Source organism: Protopterus annectens, chromosome 4.part0 (assembly GCF_019279795.1).
Source record: "Protopterus annectens isolate FY-2018-M chromosome 4.part0, PAN1.0, whole genome shotgun sequence".
Classification (NCBI taxonomy): domain Eukaryota; kingdom Metazoa; phylum Chordata; order Ceratodontiformes; family Protopteridae; genus Protopterus; species Protopterus annectens.
This window is the reverse complement of record NC_056733.1, coordinates 340,982,899-340,999,182: the sequence shown is the minus strand read 5'-3', so window position 1 is coordinate 340,999,182 and position 16,284 is coordinate 340,982,899. Positions and strand designations below refer to the sequence as shown.

General features: G+C 39.7%; 1 protein-coding gene across 2 annotated transcripts in view; it reads left to right on the top strand.

Moving 5' to 3' along the window:
- Positions 1 to 16,284, top strand: part of LZTR1 (leucine zipper like transcription regulator 1) — an 830,693-nt gene that overhangs the window by 498,232 nt on the left and 316,177 nt on the right. For both annotated transcript variants that reach the window (XM_044068313.1, XM_044068312.1), the window contains one exon: positions 9,808 to 9,994. In XM_044068313.1, coding sequence (XP_043924248.1) covers positions 9,808 to 9,994 — 187 coding nt within the window. The remainder of the gene's footprint in view (positions 1 to 9,807; positions 9,995 to 16,284) is intronic.

Here is a 16,284-nt window from a genome sequence, read left to right as displayed (position 1 = left end):
AGTACTGTTCATTAGTAAGTCCTAGAGATTACTATCTTTCTGTATTTTCAAACATTAAAGCGGCCTAGAGAATACTTGGCTTTGGATGTGGAGCTTTTGTTTTTTTCTGTGTGCATAGCTTCTTTCATTATGTTGTTTCTATATACCAGAGTTTACACGATATGGCCTCGGATTCCTCAGACTTTCCACATCAGTAAGGGATCATAGTAGTCAAAGTCTGGCCATGTTTTCTTTTTTAAAAATGTAATAACACTAGATGTGGCCAACCCTATCCCTCTGTTTTATTTATTTATTCATTCATTCTTTTAGTTTGTTTACTGAGGTAGTACACATTGATCACAGTAGACCATTTACAGACAAAGCCTTGCCCATGGTTTCAATGAAAATAGATTAGTATACCATTTCCTGCTCAGTTGATTGTTACAGATGCTTCAGACTATTAGTGGGGAGGTCACTTTTATTCGCATACACTATTTTGGTATGTCAGATTACACGGTACTGGGACATCATACTAATGTCACACAAAAACAGCCAGTGTGGCTGGTTTTTGAAGGCCTTTGTACCATGATTATGATTTGTACAGGAACTGGCACTGCTTTCTTTAGAATCTCTTCTGTCTTCTGGCATTAAGTAGGTATTATGAAAGGCTGTCTGTATGGTACATGTCACTTGGTAGAAAAAGTTCTAGGTTCCCTGATGCAAATCTGAATGATATCATTTTAGATGGCAGGAATTAAAAAAAAGTTGGGCAAAATGTAGCAGTATGAAAATCACTTTGCTAGCCTGAAACTTTTGGACTGGATTCAACCTTAACCCTAAAACTAAACTTAACTTTAAACCCTTAAACATATCCTAATCATGTGGGTCATCATATCCCCATTGCTAACCCCAACTTAAACATGTAATGCAAACACTACTGGTTTTTGTTTTTTAAATAGTTTCACAGCATCCGCATTTGGCCATGAGATTTCACATACTGGAACATGGTAATAAACTGTTAGTCGATCAAATTGGAAACTGCTAAATGAGCATACACCAAATGAGCTGACAAACACTGCCGTAGAACTGGTGTCATCCAAAACTGGTGTATACTGCAAGATTTCAGAATTGTAGTCCATAGTCTGTATTCAGCCTTATCAGTTAGTCCATAAGGACATGGTTTGTTTCAATACATATCCATCTTTCATGTCCAAGGTTATGTTTAGAAAGAATTTGGTCAGTCTTCTCAACTCAGTTCATGTTTCCTAATGCTTGAAATTAAAGAGAAAAAAACAATGTTGCCATTTACTCTGGATGTAGACATGCAGCTTGTGTATTACCTTGATAGGACTGCCTCTTGCGGGAACACATGTAATCAAAAGAGCATGTAGGAAAGCAGACCTCATTTCTTTCACTTTCCCCAATTCTGGAAGAAATGTTGCAAGGGTTGGTAATGGCTTAGTTCACAAGGGCAATAATTACTTGCCAAAAGTTTTAATGGTTTTATCTGCACAAGATAGTATAAGTCACCATTATGATAGAATGCCTCCATGCTTGTTAAACATTGCAGGTTGGAGTCTTCATCCCAAAGGAAGACTGGTTTCTATAGGATTGTCTTCAGATGGTTGTTTGGACACTTCCTAAGGATGTAAGGAGATTTTGCTGGGTACTCTATCAAAACTTTTACCAAATGGTGATGTATTTAAAGATGTTGCCTTGGTGGCCTTGAAAATAGAACTGCTTCTGAGCTCCTCCTTTTTATTCTAGAAACTAATCCATTGTGTGGTACCTAAACAAACAAGGAGTACTGTTTGATTCCCCTGTGCAGAGAAGCACTACCTTCCCAACAGTGATCCAGAGACAGAGGCATCAGTCTCTTAGTAGTTCACAGCACATTCTAATTTAATATTATGGCAGGATCTCCTGCTCCACAGTTCTTTCCTGGAGCTGAGAATTCAGAAGCCATGAGTGGTATGGATCTTTTTGGTGCCCCCCATGAGTTCCTGCATGCTTTCTTGCTATTCCTCCCGATTCCATGCCTCATTGCACAGTTCAAAGAACACAGATCAATAATTTATTCTCCTCCATGGTTGATTGAGAAAGGTGTAATTTTTGGACTCTCATTTTTGACAGTACTGGAAGCACTCCTGATTTTTGCTAGGGGTGTCCCCCCATAGTTTATGAGATAGCCAGCTCCTCCTCAGGGCTGCTTTCCTGAATTAGGCTCTCTTTTCTTACTGATTCTGCCAGCTGAGCTGCCAGAAGTTAAGAATGCCAGGTGGTTTTCCATTCTGCAGACGTATGCTTGCAGTGGAAGACATTCTCCATTTGGATGGATCCCTACTTGATGTCATCTTATTTGGTTATTTAACCAGTTACCCTTACCTGTGGCTAGCCTCTGTACGATGTGATCCTTGGTTATTCTATGGTCCTGGTACATAAGTCAGCTTTTTCTGCCCATTATGACCTTGTCTTGGGCAAGATTCTGACTCAACCCTGGCTAATCCTGCAGCTTCTTAAAGGAGTTATGCATCTCGGCTGAACTGACCATTGAAGAACTCCCCCTGTGTGGGATCCAAGCTTTTTTTGAGTCTTGCCTGATGGGATACTGTGTTGTTTTGTATCTTGAAAAAAAAAAAACTTTTGAATTAATTGACCACCTATAATTGCATGCCAATATTTGTAGGAAACCATATTTCGTATTTCACAAGGATACAGGTGTCACTGAGGTTAAAGCCTATGAATCGTCCCCAAACGATTACTGAATTTTCCCTGAACTAATCTGCCTGTATGTAGTTTCTGCTGCAGCAAAGAAAAGAGGAAGACTATCCCTTTTACACCCTTGCTGCACAACACCTCAAGTTGTGTCTCAGACAGGTGTGAGATTTGGAAGACTGAGCATTTATTCCTTTCCCCCTCAGAGGGAAAGGCTGGCAGTCACCATCAGAACTGTTTCAAAGTTGATTGCGAACTCCATTGATCCACCATCAGGTGTTACACCATCCAGTGGAAAATTCTGTACTCCGTGGCTGCTTTAAGAATCTAGTAATTGCAGATATACCTGCTAACACCCCTTCCACTCGTTCATTGGTTCACACCCTTTTTAGGAGTCAGAATATTGTACATCTCTACTTCAAGTATAATGTTTGTCGCTGCCCTTTTGGCTGACTTCAAGCTTCTGCTCTATGGCAAGTTTAGTGCTTGGGATTTGAACCATTCATAGGACCCAGCAGGGAGTTTCCCTAATATCGAGCAGAAGAGATACACTGTTACAGTAGTTGATCTGTGAGGGTGATCATCCCTGTTTCTTCACAGAAATCCTTCTACTTGTACCACTCTGCTTGAGTGCTTCCTCATCCCAGTCTTCACTTTTAAGATCCTTATAAGTTGGGCAAATGTGTATTATTTGATAATATTTTGAGTGCCAAATCATAATTATTTTTCCTTGATTTGTGAAAAGTTTTTGCCCACAAGTTGCATTGATCCTGCGAGATTGGGGAGTGTTAAACATAGTTTGTTTTATAATTATGTGACATTGCAGTCTTCTGCATGGGACGGATGCACCCCAACCCCCTCTGAGTGCAAGCAAGACAAAAATGCTGAACTGTGAATGTTGGATGTTCTTCGTGTTTCAGTGTTGCAGTCATCACATTTGGGTTATCTGCCTGTAGGTAGCCCTCAGCCGGCCTGAATACCAGAGTCTTCGGAGTTCTGCATCGGATGCTGTCGCTTCTTCCATGACGTCAGGTCGTCGGGGGTATAAAACATGCAGCCAATGCCATTACATCAGTCTTTCTTGCCGTGCGGAGCCCGAAGCAGAAGCAGTTCGCAAGTGCCGGTCGGCCGACTCCTGAAATTTTCGTTTTCAAGTTTCAGACCTGAAGTCTTCAAAAAGATAAGTACCTGCTAGATCCTTTTTTCTTGCTCTAACCGATGTCAGAAAAAATCAACAATTGTCTTGCCTGTGGAAAGCAAATACCTCATAGAGATTTTCATTCTTACTGCATCACCTTTTTAGGCCCAGACCACGATGTCCCTCACTGTCAGTTTTGTGCCTTGTTCAACGCCCAAACTATTTGTCGTTGGGCTATTTTTGTAGCTAAATACTTTTGTTCTTGATCTCCGTACTCCAAAATGGCTTCGTTAAGCCATCTGATTACCGATCATCTGAAAAAACATAAAGATAAAGACAGAGACAGACCGCATAGGTCCAAAACTGCCGACGACGCTTCTGTTAAGCTAGTCGCCAGTCAGCCGGTACTCAGTGAGGCGCTTTCGCAGCCCCTGATACCCGCTACTACAGAATCGCAGGCCTCTACTGAGACCCATTCGGAGTCTGGTATGCTGCGAGATGCTTCTTCAACTATGGAACCAGCGGATGTCTCTACCTTGGATGGGTCCAGAGCCGCTGTGCAGGCACTGGCTTCTGAGGGTGTATTCAAGCCTACCGATTTTCATATTAAACCAACAACTTCGTTTCAAGCTAAGAATACCAAATTCCTTAGGCCTAAGGCTCACACTACGTCTAGAAAACAGACGGCCAAACCACATTCTTAGGTCTATATGCCTCAAAAACAAGTGATTAGAATGGCAGAAGACCTTATTACCTTTAATTAGGGGAAGCCAGCCTTCCCCCTCTGAGACCTAGAACTGATTTCCTTTCTGATTCTTCTGATCAGGAATCTGATATCTATTCCTTCTGACTACCAGGATTTACCGTTATGTACTTATGAGGATTCTGATGCAGAGGATTCAATTCCCTCTGCTTTCCCTCCAGAAGATTTTTCTTTTGGTGAAACCTTGCATACACTTAGAGAGCATTTCCACTGAGAAAGCCAGTACTATTCTGAGTCCAAAAAGAGACTTGGAGAATTTTTCTTCTGCCTCAACACAGGCCTCTAGCTATCCCTCCTGTTCTGGAGATTGTAGATGATGTTTTCTTTGGAATCCAGCCTTACCCCAGACACTTTGCCTCCAGCTCCAAGGAAACCGGACAGGTACTACAGAGTACCTGACTCTCACAAATTCCTCTTCATGAATCCTACTGTGGACTCAGAGACCATTTCCAAAGGACCAAAAGGCATTAAGGCTACTACTGCCAAAAATCCTACCCCTTATGTTAGGGACTCTAGAGCTTTAGACAGATGGGGTAAGAAGGTGTACACTTCTGCTACTTTGGCCATTAGGGATTTAAATTGCCAGTTTCATATGTTAAAGTATCAGCAGCATATTATGGGACTACTTAAACAGAAAATGATGTTGATTCCTGACTGTGCTGAACACAAAGATTTGCAAGAGTTAATGCATTCTGCTGAACAAGTTGGTAAACATACTTTGCAATGTAGTTTTGATGCTTGCAGGGCTGCTGTCATTGGGTCTGTATGCTTGGCTTAAGGAACAAAACTTGCCAGATCATGTTAAAGCTAAATTACTGGATGCACCCTTAAACCAAGACCGCCTTTTTGGCAACAAAGCAGAAGAAGTCTTCAAAAGGATGGAGGAAAAAACTAAATCTATGCAGACTGTTAAAGATTTCTTACAAGTACAGCCTCCTAGATTGAGTAGGCATTGGCCTTCAAAGAAATGCTCTTTTCCAGTCCCTTCCAGGCCTACTCAGTCCAAACCCAGGAGCAGCAGACCACCAAGACTTCAGTCTCAGGCTATGCACAGATCTAAGCAGTAGGGGGCTCCCACTTCCAAAGCATGGAGTAGTAAGCCTCCCCCCTATGGAAAAATGGCACGATGACTTCTCAACTTTTCCAAGTCCTACTCAACTACTCGCTCCCTTAGGAGGAAAGCTCGCCCTACATGCAAAAAAATTGGGAACTCATTGCCCAGGACAAATGGGTTTTAAACATAGTTTCCCAAGGATACAGATTCTACTTCCACTCACTCCCAAGCCCAAGTGGATGGCCAGACGTCCCCCCAAATCAGTGGGCGGAGGCCCAAAAACAAGTGCTATCTCTCGTCAGTATCAGGGCTATTCAACCTGTCCCAGCAGAACAAAGGGGACAAGGTTTTTATTCAAGACTGTTCCTGGTTCCCAGAAAAGAAAACTCCTGGCATCCTATCCTGGACCTCTCTATTCTCAACACCTTTCTGGTGGTTCCAAAATTCAAAATGCTAACTCTTGAAAAGCTTATTCCTATGCTAGCCAAGGATGCCTGGCTGGCAACCCTAGACTTAAAAGAAGCTTACCTGCACATCCCAATAAGGGAATCCTGCAGACCATACTTACGTTTCAGGGCGGGCTCCATGCACTATATCAGTTCTCTTCACTTCCCTTTGGCTTATCTACTGCGCCCAGGGTATTCACAAATTGCCTGGCTCCAGACATTGCATTTTTCAGGCAGAGAAATATTCGGATTTACCCATACTTGGACGATTGCCTGATTCAGGCAGAAAGTTGGGACTTGCTATTACAACATCTGGCATTTGTAAAGAGACTTCTAACCTCACTGGGGTACACCATCAATGAGAAGAAGTCACACATAGTACCCTGCCAACAGATTGTATTCCTGGGAGCAAGCTTGAACACAACTTCCCAGATGGCATTCCTCACTCCGGAGAAACCATTTTATTTGACAACCTACTTCAACCTACTGGCCACAAAAGCCGAACTATCTCCAAGGAAACTCCTGCAAGACCTGGGGTTCATGGCCTCTTGCATTCTGTTAATTCCATATGCAAGGCTGAATATGAGGAAACTTCAGTGGTATTTAAAAAGTCTATGGTGTCAACATTCTCAAGACCTGGAAACAATGATTCCTATCATTCCTTGTCTAAGGGCAGAGTTCCTTTGGTGGGCAGAGGCCTGCTACCACAACAAGGGAATCCCTTTCACTCTATTCCCTGCTGCCCAAACCCTAACAGACGCATCAGACTATGCATGGGGGGCTCACATGGCAGGGCAGTGCCTTCAGGGCAAATGGAACCCGAGACAAATGCACTTGCATGTCAATCAAAAAGAAATGTTAGCTGTACAGAATGCTCTGACAGCCTTCAAAGACCGTATTGGTAGACAGACAACACCACAGTTATGTGGTACATAAGCAGGGGGAACCCATTCCTACCCGGTCTGCAGACTAGCCATGGCTCTGTGGAACACAAGCCTTGAGCTACCAAGTGAACCTGCTAGCTCAGTTCCTGCTAGGCAAACTAAATTCACTGGCAGACAACTTAAGCAGAAATATCATGGACCCACACAAATGGAAACTGGAACCCAAAATATTCAAGCTCTTGAACAAATGGGGGACACCAGAGGTAGACCTGTTTGCCTCCCATCAGAACTACCAGTTGAAGACATTCTGCACCAGAACACCCCACAGTCAAGCTTGGAAAGTGGATGCCCTGTCCTTTACCTGGGAAAGCCTCTCAATGTATGCCTTTCCCCCTCTGCCTCTCCTCTCGAAGGTTCTAACTAAAGATCAAACAGGACAAGCCAAGGACAATCCTGATTGCCCCAGACTGGCCACGCCAGCACTGGTGTACCCCCTTTTGCTCAGTCTGACAGCGTTGCAACCATGGCACCTGCCTCAGACCCCTTCCCTGCTATCCCAGCAGGCGGGCCAGATTCTGCACCCTCAGCTTCAAACCCTGAACCTTGCAGCCTGGCTAATTCCCTGAGCTGTCCTCTAACAACCCTCAGTAAGCAGGTGCTGGATGTCGTACTTGAGGCAAGGAGGGCTAGTACTAGGAAATCCTATTCAGAAAAGTAGAAAAGATACTGTTCCTGGAGCCAGGCTCAGGGGATGGGCACAACTGTTCCCAGCTTACCACATATTCTAGATTATTTAAATGGGTTTATCTTTCTTTTCTATTAAGATTCATGCCTCTGCCATTTCAGCACATTTATAATACTGAGCTACCCCTCTTCTCTCATCCCTTGCTAAAACAATTCCTTAGGGGAGCCAAACATTTAACCCCCCCCAGAGAGCTCCCACTCCAGCCTAGGACTTTAACTTATTGGGAAAACTCACTCTTCCCCTTTTGAACCAGCTGCTACAGCAGAGTTGAAATTCCTTTCTTGGAAGACAGCCTTACTTCTAGCCATCACTTCTGCAAAAAGAGTGACTGAACTGCAGGCCCTCATGGCAGTGGAACCCTTCATTATCTTCCATGCAGACAGGGTTTCCCTCAGGACTAATCCATCCTTTATGCCAAAGGTGGTGTCTAGTGTGGATCTAAACCAGTCCATTCATTTGCCTACTTTTTTCCCTAATCCTCAAAATAAGGGGGAAAGGATACTGGATGTGTACAGACAGCTTAGATTCTATTTGGACAGAACTAAGCCTCTCAGAAAATCTGACCAGCTGCTAGTTAGCTTTGCTGCAGGGGCAGAGGGGAAGGCCATTGCAAAGCAAACCATTTCCAAATGGATAGCCCATTGCATCCATTTCCGCTACAGGCACCATGGGAAACCTACCCCACAGGGGATAAAATCACATTCCACTAGGGCTGCATCTACCTCTATGGCATTTCTCAGAGAAGTCCCTACCAGGGACATCCTGAAAGCTGCTCCCTGGAGCTCTGTACATACTTTCACCAAGCATTACCACCTGCCTATCTTCTCTAAATCCAGAGCTGGATTTGCCACAGCAGTCTTACAAGGCCTGATTGCTAGCCCTAATGTTCCTTAACTGCCTCCACACTTCCTTAGCTTTGGGAATCAACCCAAATGTGATGACTGCAACAGTGAAACATGAAGAACATAGTACAGTTATGTACACTTACCATAAATGTATATGTTCGAGTGTATTCACTGTTGCAGTCCTGGTTACCCTCCCTCCAGCCCCCTGACTTCTCTTGGCTCTACCTTTCCTTCTTGTTTGGCATATATTATATCATGTGCATTTGCTTTTTGCTGGGGGTGTACCATACCATATAATTGCTTCCTATTGTGGGCGGGCACCTGACATCTGGGGCAAGAAAAACTGATGTAATGGCGTCGGCTGCATGTTTTATACCCCTGACGACCTGACATCATGGAAGAAGCGACAGCATCCAACGCAGAAATCCAAAGACTCTAGTATTCAGGCTGGCTGAGGGCTACCTGCAAGCAGATAACCCAAATGTGATGACTGCAACAGTGAATACACTCTTAACATCTACATTTACGTTAAGTGTACACAACTGTACTTTTTGATTAACCATGGCTGATATTTATTAGCACAGGGCATCATCATGATCTTAAAAATAATCAAGAAACATTGTAGCTTAGCTTCACAGTTTAATTTTTCAGTACAAAACTCTGCTGTCTATAAGATAATAAAGAACTCTGTAATGAGGCTGTGGTTTAAAAGCTTTGTATTAGTAACCTTTCTGTTATTTGCTGATAGCTACTCATGCATTCATTACTGGCATTTTGCATAATACAAAGAATCCCATGCCTTTCACAGTCTGTGGTTATCCCAGATGGGTATTGATGACTGGAGCTGTGACCACTTTGTTTGCTCTGTGCTCATAATTATTAGCTGTGGATTATTTAAATAGTAAATTATTACAAAGATTGTGTGATATCAGTTCTGCATTACCTGAATGGCAAGGTAGAGAGAGATGTTGTAAGCCCATTCCTATGTCCCAGTTTTGCTTTGATTGTAGGATAACTCTCAAACCTGGAGTGCATTACTTCTGTTTTTCAGGGGATGTTGTATATAATAAAGAGTTTTATTTTAGCTGATCCAAGGACCAATATGTTAGTGTGCCATCACCCATACTGTGTTTGTAGCTGATTAACCAATTATCTCTTTGTACTTCGTAGCATTGTGTTTTTAGCTGCACATTTTAGTTTATCCATTTGGCTTTAATTCTGGTGTTCTCTCCCACTAGAAATTGAGACAGGAAACTGAGGAAGAGGATTGTCAGCATGAAGCACAAAAGAATTCAGCATACACTAACATTAAGCTCAGCCATTTGTTGCCAGTATTACAAGTGACTATTAGAGAGGCTGAAGCCCAGCCATTTGAGGTACTTATGCAGTTCTTGTACACAGATAAGATTAAATATCCACGCAAAGGTGAGCAGTCTGAATTTAAGTAACTATTTCTCATAGTCTGTAATATGGAGTAATTGTCATAAGATATATGTTTGTAAACAGTTTCTAAATAAAAGAAAATATTTATTTATGGTGTTATCTAGGGCTGCAGTACAGAATTTGCCTCTATTTTCATTCATATTCACCAAGTGTGGATGGATGCTGTCTATATTAGTGCCTAGATCACAAGTTGAACAGGCAGCATTACAGTACTACAGCTCCTGTTCTGTACTGAAGTGGTTGATAGTTGATGGGTGCTGCCATCAGTGCTGTTAAACATAATCTTTTTAATGAATGTACAGCTCGCATTATAAATGTTAGCTGCTGTGTGTTTGAAATGCATTTAAGTGAGAAGTTAAAACACATCTCTCTGTTTGTTTCTTAACGTGATGCCTTTTTAACAAATATTAGTCGCTTTGTACAAGCAGATGGCTGTGAAGCTGAGTCGGCTACCAGCTCTGCAGCTAATGAGCGAAATGCTTGCAGTGCTGGAAGCATTAATGAGTTAACGTAAATTAAGTATCTGCTTCTGTTTTCCAGTGGCCATGGTTCAGCATCCTGTTTGCAGACTATAAATCACTTATCACTAATAAGTTTTTTCTTCTACCTTTACTATCTTAAGATTTTCTTTCACTGGCTGCCTTCCTTGTCAGCTTGTTTTATTGGCTTTCTAGAAAGTGTTTTTGTTTTGGGTAGCATCATATGTATTCAACTTTCAACTTTATTTTATTTGTGGAATACTCGAACAACCCTTTTTTTTCAAGTAATCAGCTGGTGTAGTGACAAAAAAATATGTATTAACCATGGCTGCAGCCCAGAAGATCAGAGTTTGGCTAACATCTCAGGCTGCAGAAGAGGAAGGTGGAGAGAATAAAGTGAACAGCACCTGTTAGCTTACTCATCAGGGGGAAGTGACTTGAGTTTCTGCTCATTATCAAGCACCTCCTATCGGAGAGCAGTGGTGTTAACCCAGTCATGAAGTAGGTTGCTTATTCTCAGGTGAGTCATTGTACACAGTGATACACACCGTTACACACATGCCCTGCCATGCCCTGGATGGGATTTACCAATCCTTCATTCCTAAAATTCTGTGCCCTTTGGCTACAGGTATAATGCCTGCCTCCTGACTGTGTCCTTGAATGCGGATGAGTGATCTTAAAAGGAAAATGACATAAGGCAGTTGTTTCTTGAATTGAGGAGGTCCCACTTATCTTAAGGGATACATCGGTATTCCCCTTGTGTGTGGAAGGGAAACAAGCCTAGAAAGCAGTGAGGCTTGCAGTAACATTCATGGGGTTATGAAGGAAACTCAACAACAGAGGGGATATGGAGGCCAAAAAAAAAAAAATATATATATATATATATATATATATATATCAGCTGCATTATGAAAAGCATAATCAGTGAGAGTTTCTAGGTAAATAGATTTTTGAAATATTAAAAGTTAGCATCTGGCAGGCAGGAGAAACATTCTTGAACAGATTATTAGAATAAGAAATCCCATTTATAAAGCAGAGGTTTAACTGTTTTGAACTTGGTTATGTCAGTCCAGAAGAGGAACTTCAAATGTTCCATACAACTGATTGTTGTGAGTTAGCCGGCTGAGATACATACAGTTTCCATGATAAAGATTTCAGGGAAGTATACCCAGAAATTAATCCTGTCCAGTAGACTACATTCATTAGTAACTATATACAGAGTACAATGAAGCACTGATTTAGGTAAAACTCCCAGTATATCTCAAAATTACATGATACAGGTATGTGCTGCTTAATGTCAGGGATAGATTTTATGTCAACAGAACATTAAGCAGCGTGGACGTTAAACGAGCACTGTATTACATTGTCTTCCACTTAACATCCTTCTGCACAACTTCCGACCACATTTACATCTGCCTAACACAGTACAGATATTGTGCAGAAGGACGTTAAGCAGCGCACAGCTGTATATTTAAGTAAGTTTATCTTTTTTTCGCAACAGTTTGAACAAAATATTAAACATTGTCTAGTAGTGATAGCAGCAAAGATTTACTTAATCTTCCTAATTCCAAAATTAAACTGTTAGAAATAGGTACGCAAAAACTATATTGGAGTAAAAGACCAAAAATTGTCAATTGTTGAATCAAATTTCAACTAGGAATCTAGTATTATTTTTGCCAGCGGAATCTCAGAAGACCATTCAGCTAATGTTAAACTCAGTTCTGCCCAACAACTCCATAAAAGAAAAGAGAAGAAAGGATCAAGTGAGCATTTGCGCAAAGGCATCAAATACCAGTAATTCTGAAATGTTCAGGTTACCTATCAAAACATCTACTCCTTATAACATCTAAACTCAAAACATCAAGACCATAACATCTAAAATTCAAAACATCTAAGAGTCATAACATTGAAAACTACAAAGCAACTATAAATAACATCCCACACACTGTTTACTACGTTTCTGCAGGGGGACAAGCCCCACTGCACCCTCCAAGTGGGGGGGGGGGGGGGAGGGGGCTCCGTAGTAAACAGTGTGTGGGATGTTATTTATAGTTGCTTTGTAGTTTTCAATGTTTTGAGATTCGATGTTATGACTTTTAGATGTTTTGAGGTTTAGATGTTATGGTCTTGATGTTTTGAGTTTAGATGTTATGATCATTCGATGTTTTGATAGGTAACCACATTTTCATTATAGGTGAATGATATGTAGAACCACAATGCTTTACTTAAATCAATTCCAAGAACCACTGCAGCTCTAATTGTGTGCAGTATTGTGTTTTGCCTTAAAGTCGGGTGACAAACAAAAGGTTCCTTGGATGTTTTTTATAAGGATTGAGTAGTGCGCGGCCTTGGAAGCAATAATCAAAGCCATTACCACACCCTTTGAGGCTGCAGGCTCATATTTTACTCCCGGTATTGGATATTATAGGGTATTTAAGTTATAGCTGTGCAGTTCATTGTAATCTCAGGCACATTAGGCTTGCACCTTACTCTACATCTTTGGTATCTTGAATATTCACTGTATTGCCCTGGAGGTCATGGCTCTTGATTTTGCCTTATATCCCAGCTATTTTTGGGTAATTGAATTACATTTCTTTGTTTTGTACATAGGTGGATAACTCTTGTGCTGCTGTTTTGCCCTATGTTGCTAACAGCATTGTTTATTTATTCCTACACCAGATCAATTGATTACTGATGCTGTAGTGCAGCGTAAAGGAGGTGCTGCACTCCTGAGTGTGCTGTCCTTCAGATTAGACATTAAACTGAGGGCCCATCTGTTTGAGTTTGTGGTAGCTCAGGTGGATGTAAAAGATCCCATGGCACTTATTGAAGAGTAGGGGTCCTTATATTTAAAATTTACGTTACAATAAAGATGTATAGTAGTTAGTTACACATGAGTACTGTTCTTGCATATTTATACGTTTGTTGATTGTCTGACCCCTACTACAGTTTACACAGCCAAAATCTTATTTTTTCCATCATTGTTGCTAAAATCCCATAATTCTATTAAGCAATATTTATTTCATTCTTTTCCGTATAATCATATTAAATTAAACATTTTTCACCTGTTTTCTTTACATATTTCTCATTTTTATCTGTGTAATACTAATATTCATTATTATACATATGAATATCCTCTACCTTTTTATATCGTCAAAATTAATTTCTGCTAATTTCTTCCATAATTTACCTCTTCTCCTACATTTCAAAAAACATGTTCAACAGTTTTCAGTTTTTTTATAGAAATGACATGCTCTTTCTTCTTTTACTGGTAATATTTTGTTATCAGCCTCTACAAAAAATCTTGACATTCCAACATTTTTACATCTTTTCATTCTTCCTTTTAGAGCCTTAACTTTTTTTTTTTATTTCCATATCTTTCCATAGATAAATTTCTAAAATTTACATATATTATATAACTCTCTCCCTTTCTGTTGCATCAAAATTAATTTTCCGTAATATTTTTTGTCTTTATTTCTTCATCCCTACATTCTCTGACTCTTAATCTTTGAAACATTTGCCATTCCTTTTTATATTTTTCTCTTAAGATGCCTGTAATTAATCCCTTATGATTTTCTTTCATCCATTTAATTATCCTATACAAGTTTAATGATGATACAAATGTTATAAGGTTTCTCAAACCCAGTCTTCCTTCTTTTATAGGAGCATACAATATACTCCATTTAACTGGGTTTAGACAAGATCCCTATATAAAAGAGAATAAAGTGTTGTATATCTCTCTTTCATAATCCAGAGGTAAATAGAACATAGCTGTTAAGTAATCCACTCTCGCTAATAATAATGAATTTATTGAATACATTTTTTTGTGTAAGATAACTTGTACGTTTTTCAAACATTACATGTAAGGTTAATTTTTTCCATTGTTATTCCTTTGTCTGATTTACCAAATTGTATACCCAAAACTAAAATGTTCTCCTTACTAAACATAATATCTCTGATTATACCATTAAATACATGTCTTGATCTTATATTTTGGATTGTTTTGTATAGTGCTGTATAAAACTACTACGGATTTCACACTGCCATACTAAAGTTGTATTGTTACTGTAAGTACTGTCTAAAACAACAATGAATGTTTACTGTAATTTTGCATGGGGAACCTTTCTCCACAGGCCTCCACTGAAAATGGACTCTATGTCCAGTCGGACCATCCCAGTAAACAAATGTCAAGTAAATAAATGTTCTAAACCTTTACTTTTCTCTTTATTCAATTGTAAACTTATTTTTCCCAGATGTTCATTTACTTGGATTAAAGCTGTCATCATTCCTAGTGTATTTTTAGCAACTGTTATAATATCATCAGCATAAGACAGGAACTTAATTCCTTCCTCTGTAACATAACCTTTTTTTTTTTTGTGTCATGCTGTACAGTGTCAAATGCTTTACTTAAATCACATTTCGTAATCTTGACATATTCATTTTTGTTTAAACAGACATATACTATTTCTGTAGTTGTTAATAACAGTTCCTGACTACTTCTTCCTTAACTACTGTATATTGTTGTCCATAATATCATTTATTTTACTTCCATTCTTTTCTATATTGTTTTCATAAAAAATTGTTATAATCTGTAGTCAGAACTGTTGGTCTCCGGGGCGATATATGTATATCTCCCAAATATGCAACGAAGTCTAGAAGATTTAGGATCTTTGCCTGGAAATGTTTACATAGATATTTTAATACCCCAAGTAGACTCCAAAGAATTTTCCCTCAGGTGGATAGCAAATGTTGGAGGTGTGACGGGCAAGAAAGAGGTAGCTTTCCTTTATTTTGTATGTTTTTCATTTATATACATGTAAGATTGTCTTTGAAATATGTGGAAAATTGAATAAAGATTAGGAAAAAAAGAACTGTTGGTCTTTTGGAGCTGTGATGAGCTGGCAGACTTTTGGATTCCCTTCGGACCGCTCTGTCGGAGATGCTGGGTGAGCGGATTGGACTGACTGAGGAGATGATTTTTTTTGAGTTATGCTACAGAATCGGAATTGCCTATACATAGTAAAGCCTCACTGAGTCTAATTATGGTGGCTGCCAAAAAAAAGCAATTACTAGGAAATGGAAATCCAAAGTCTACACCAATTTTACTAGAAGTAGTGAATGTAGTAACTGAGATAAAACAACTGGAATTGGTTTCGTTAGAAAAGGGAAGGAGCAAACTACATAGAAAATAAATTGGAGTTGTGGGAACAGTATATGCACTGCAGGAATGAGGTTTAAGAGGCACGATTTGAATGAGCTATATAATGCTTAACTGACAATAACTGGAAGGTTTATGAGTGATTTATAATTCAATGGTGTCTGTGATGTAAACTGTTTGCAACTAAAGTGATATTTTGTATGTTTTTCATTTATATACATGTAAGATTGTCTTTGAAATATGTGGAAAATTGAATAAAGATTAGGAAAAAAAGAACTGTTGGTCTCCAGTTCTTTATATCATTTTTTCCATATAAACTTGATTATTTCTTTGCATAATTCTTTATATTTGAATACTTTAACCATTCATTAAGTAATCAAAGAAAATGTTTTCCTTTCTACTGCCATCTCTCTACATTAGGTATTCTATTCCATCAGGTCCTGCTGCTGAATTTACATTTACTTTAGTAAGTGTCTTATCTTATCCTTGTAAACATATTTCCTTGCTAGATTTTTAGCCATCCAATTTCTATTTCCATACTTTGGTTAAACGTCTTCATTACATATTCATTAACTATTGTCATAATCTGATGTTCATCGTGTTACACTGCTGCACTCATTACACTTGGGTTATCC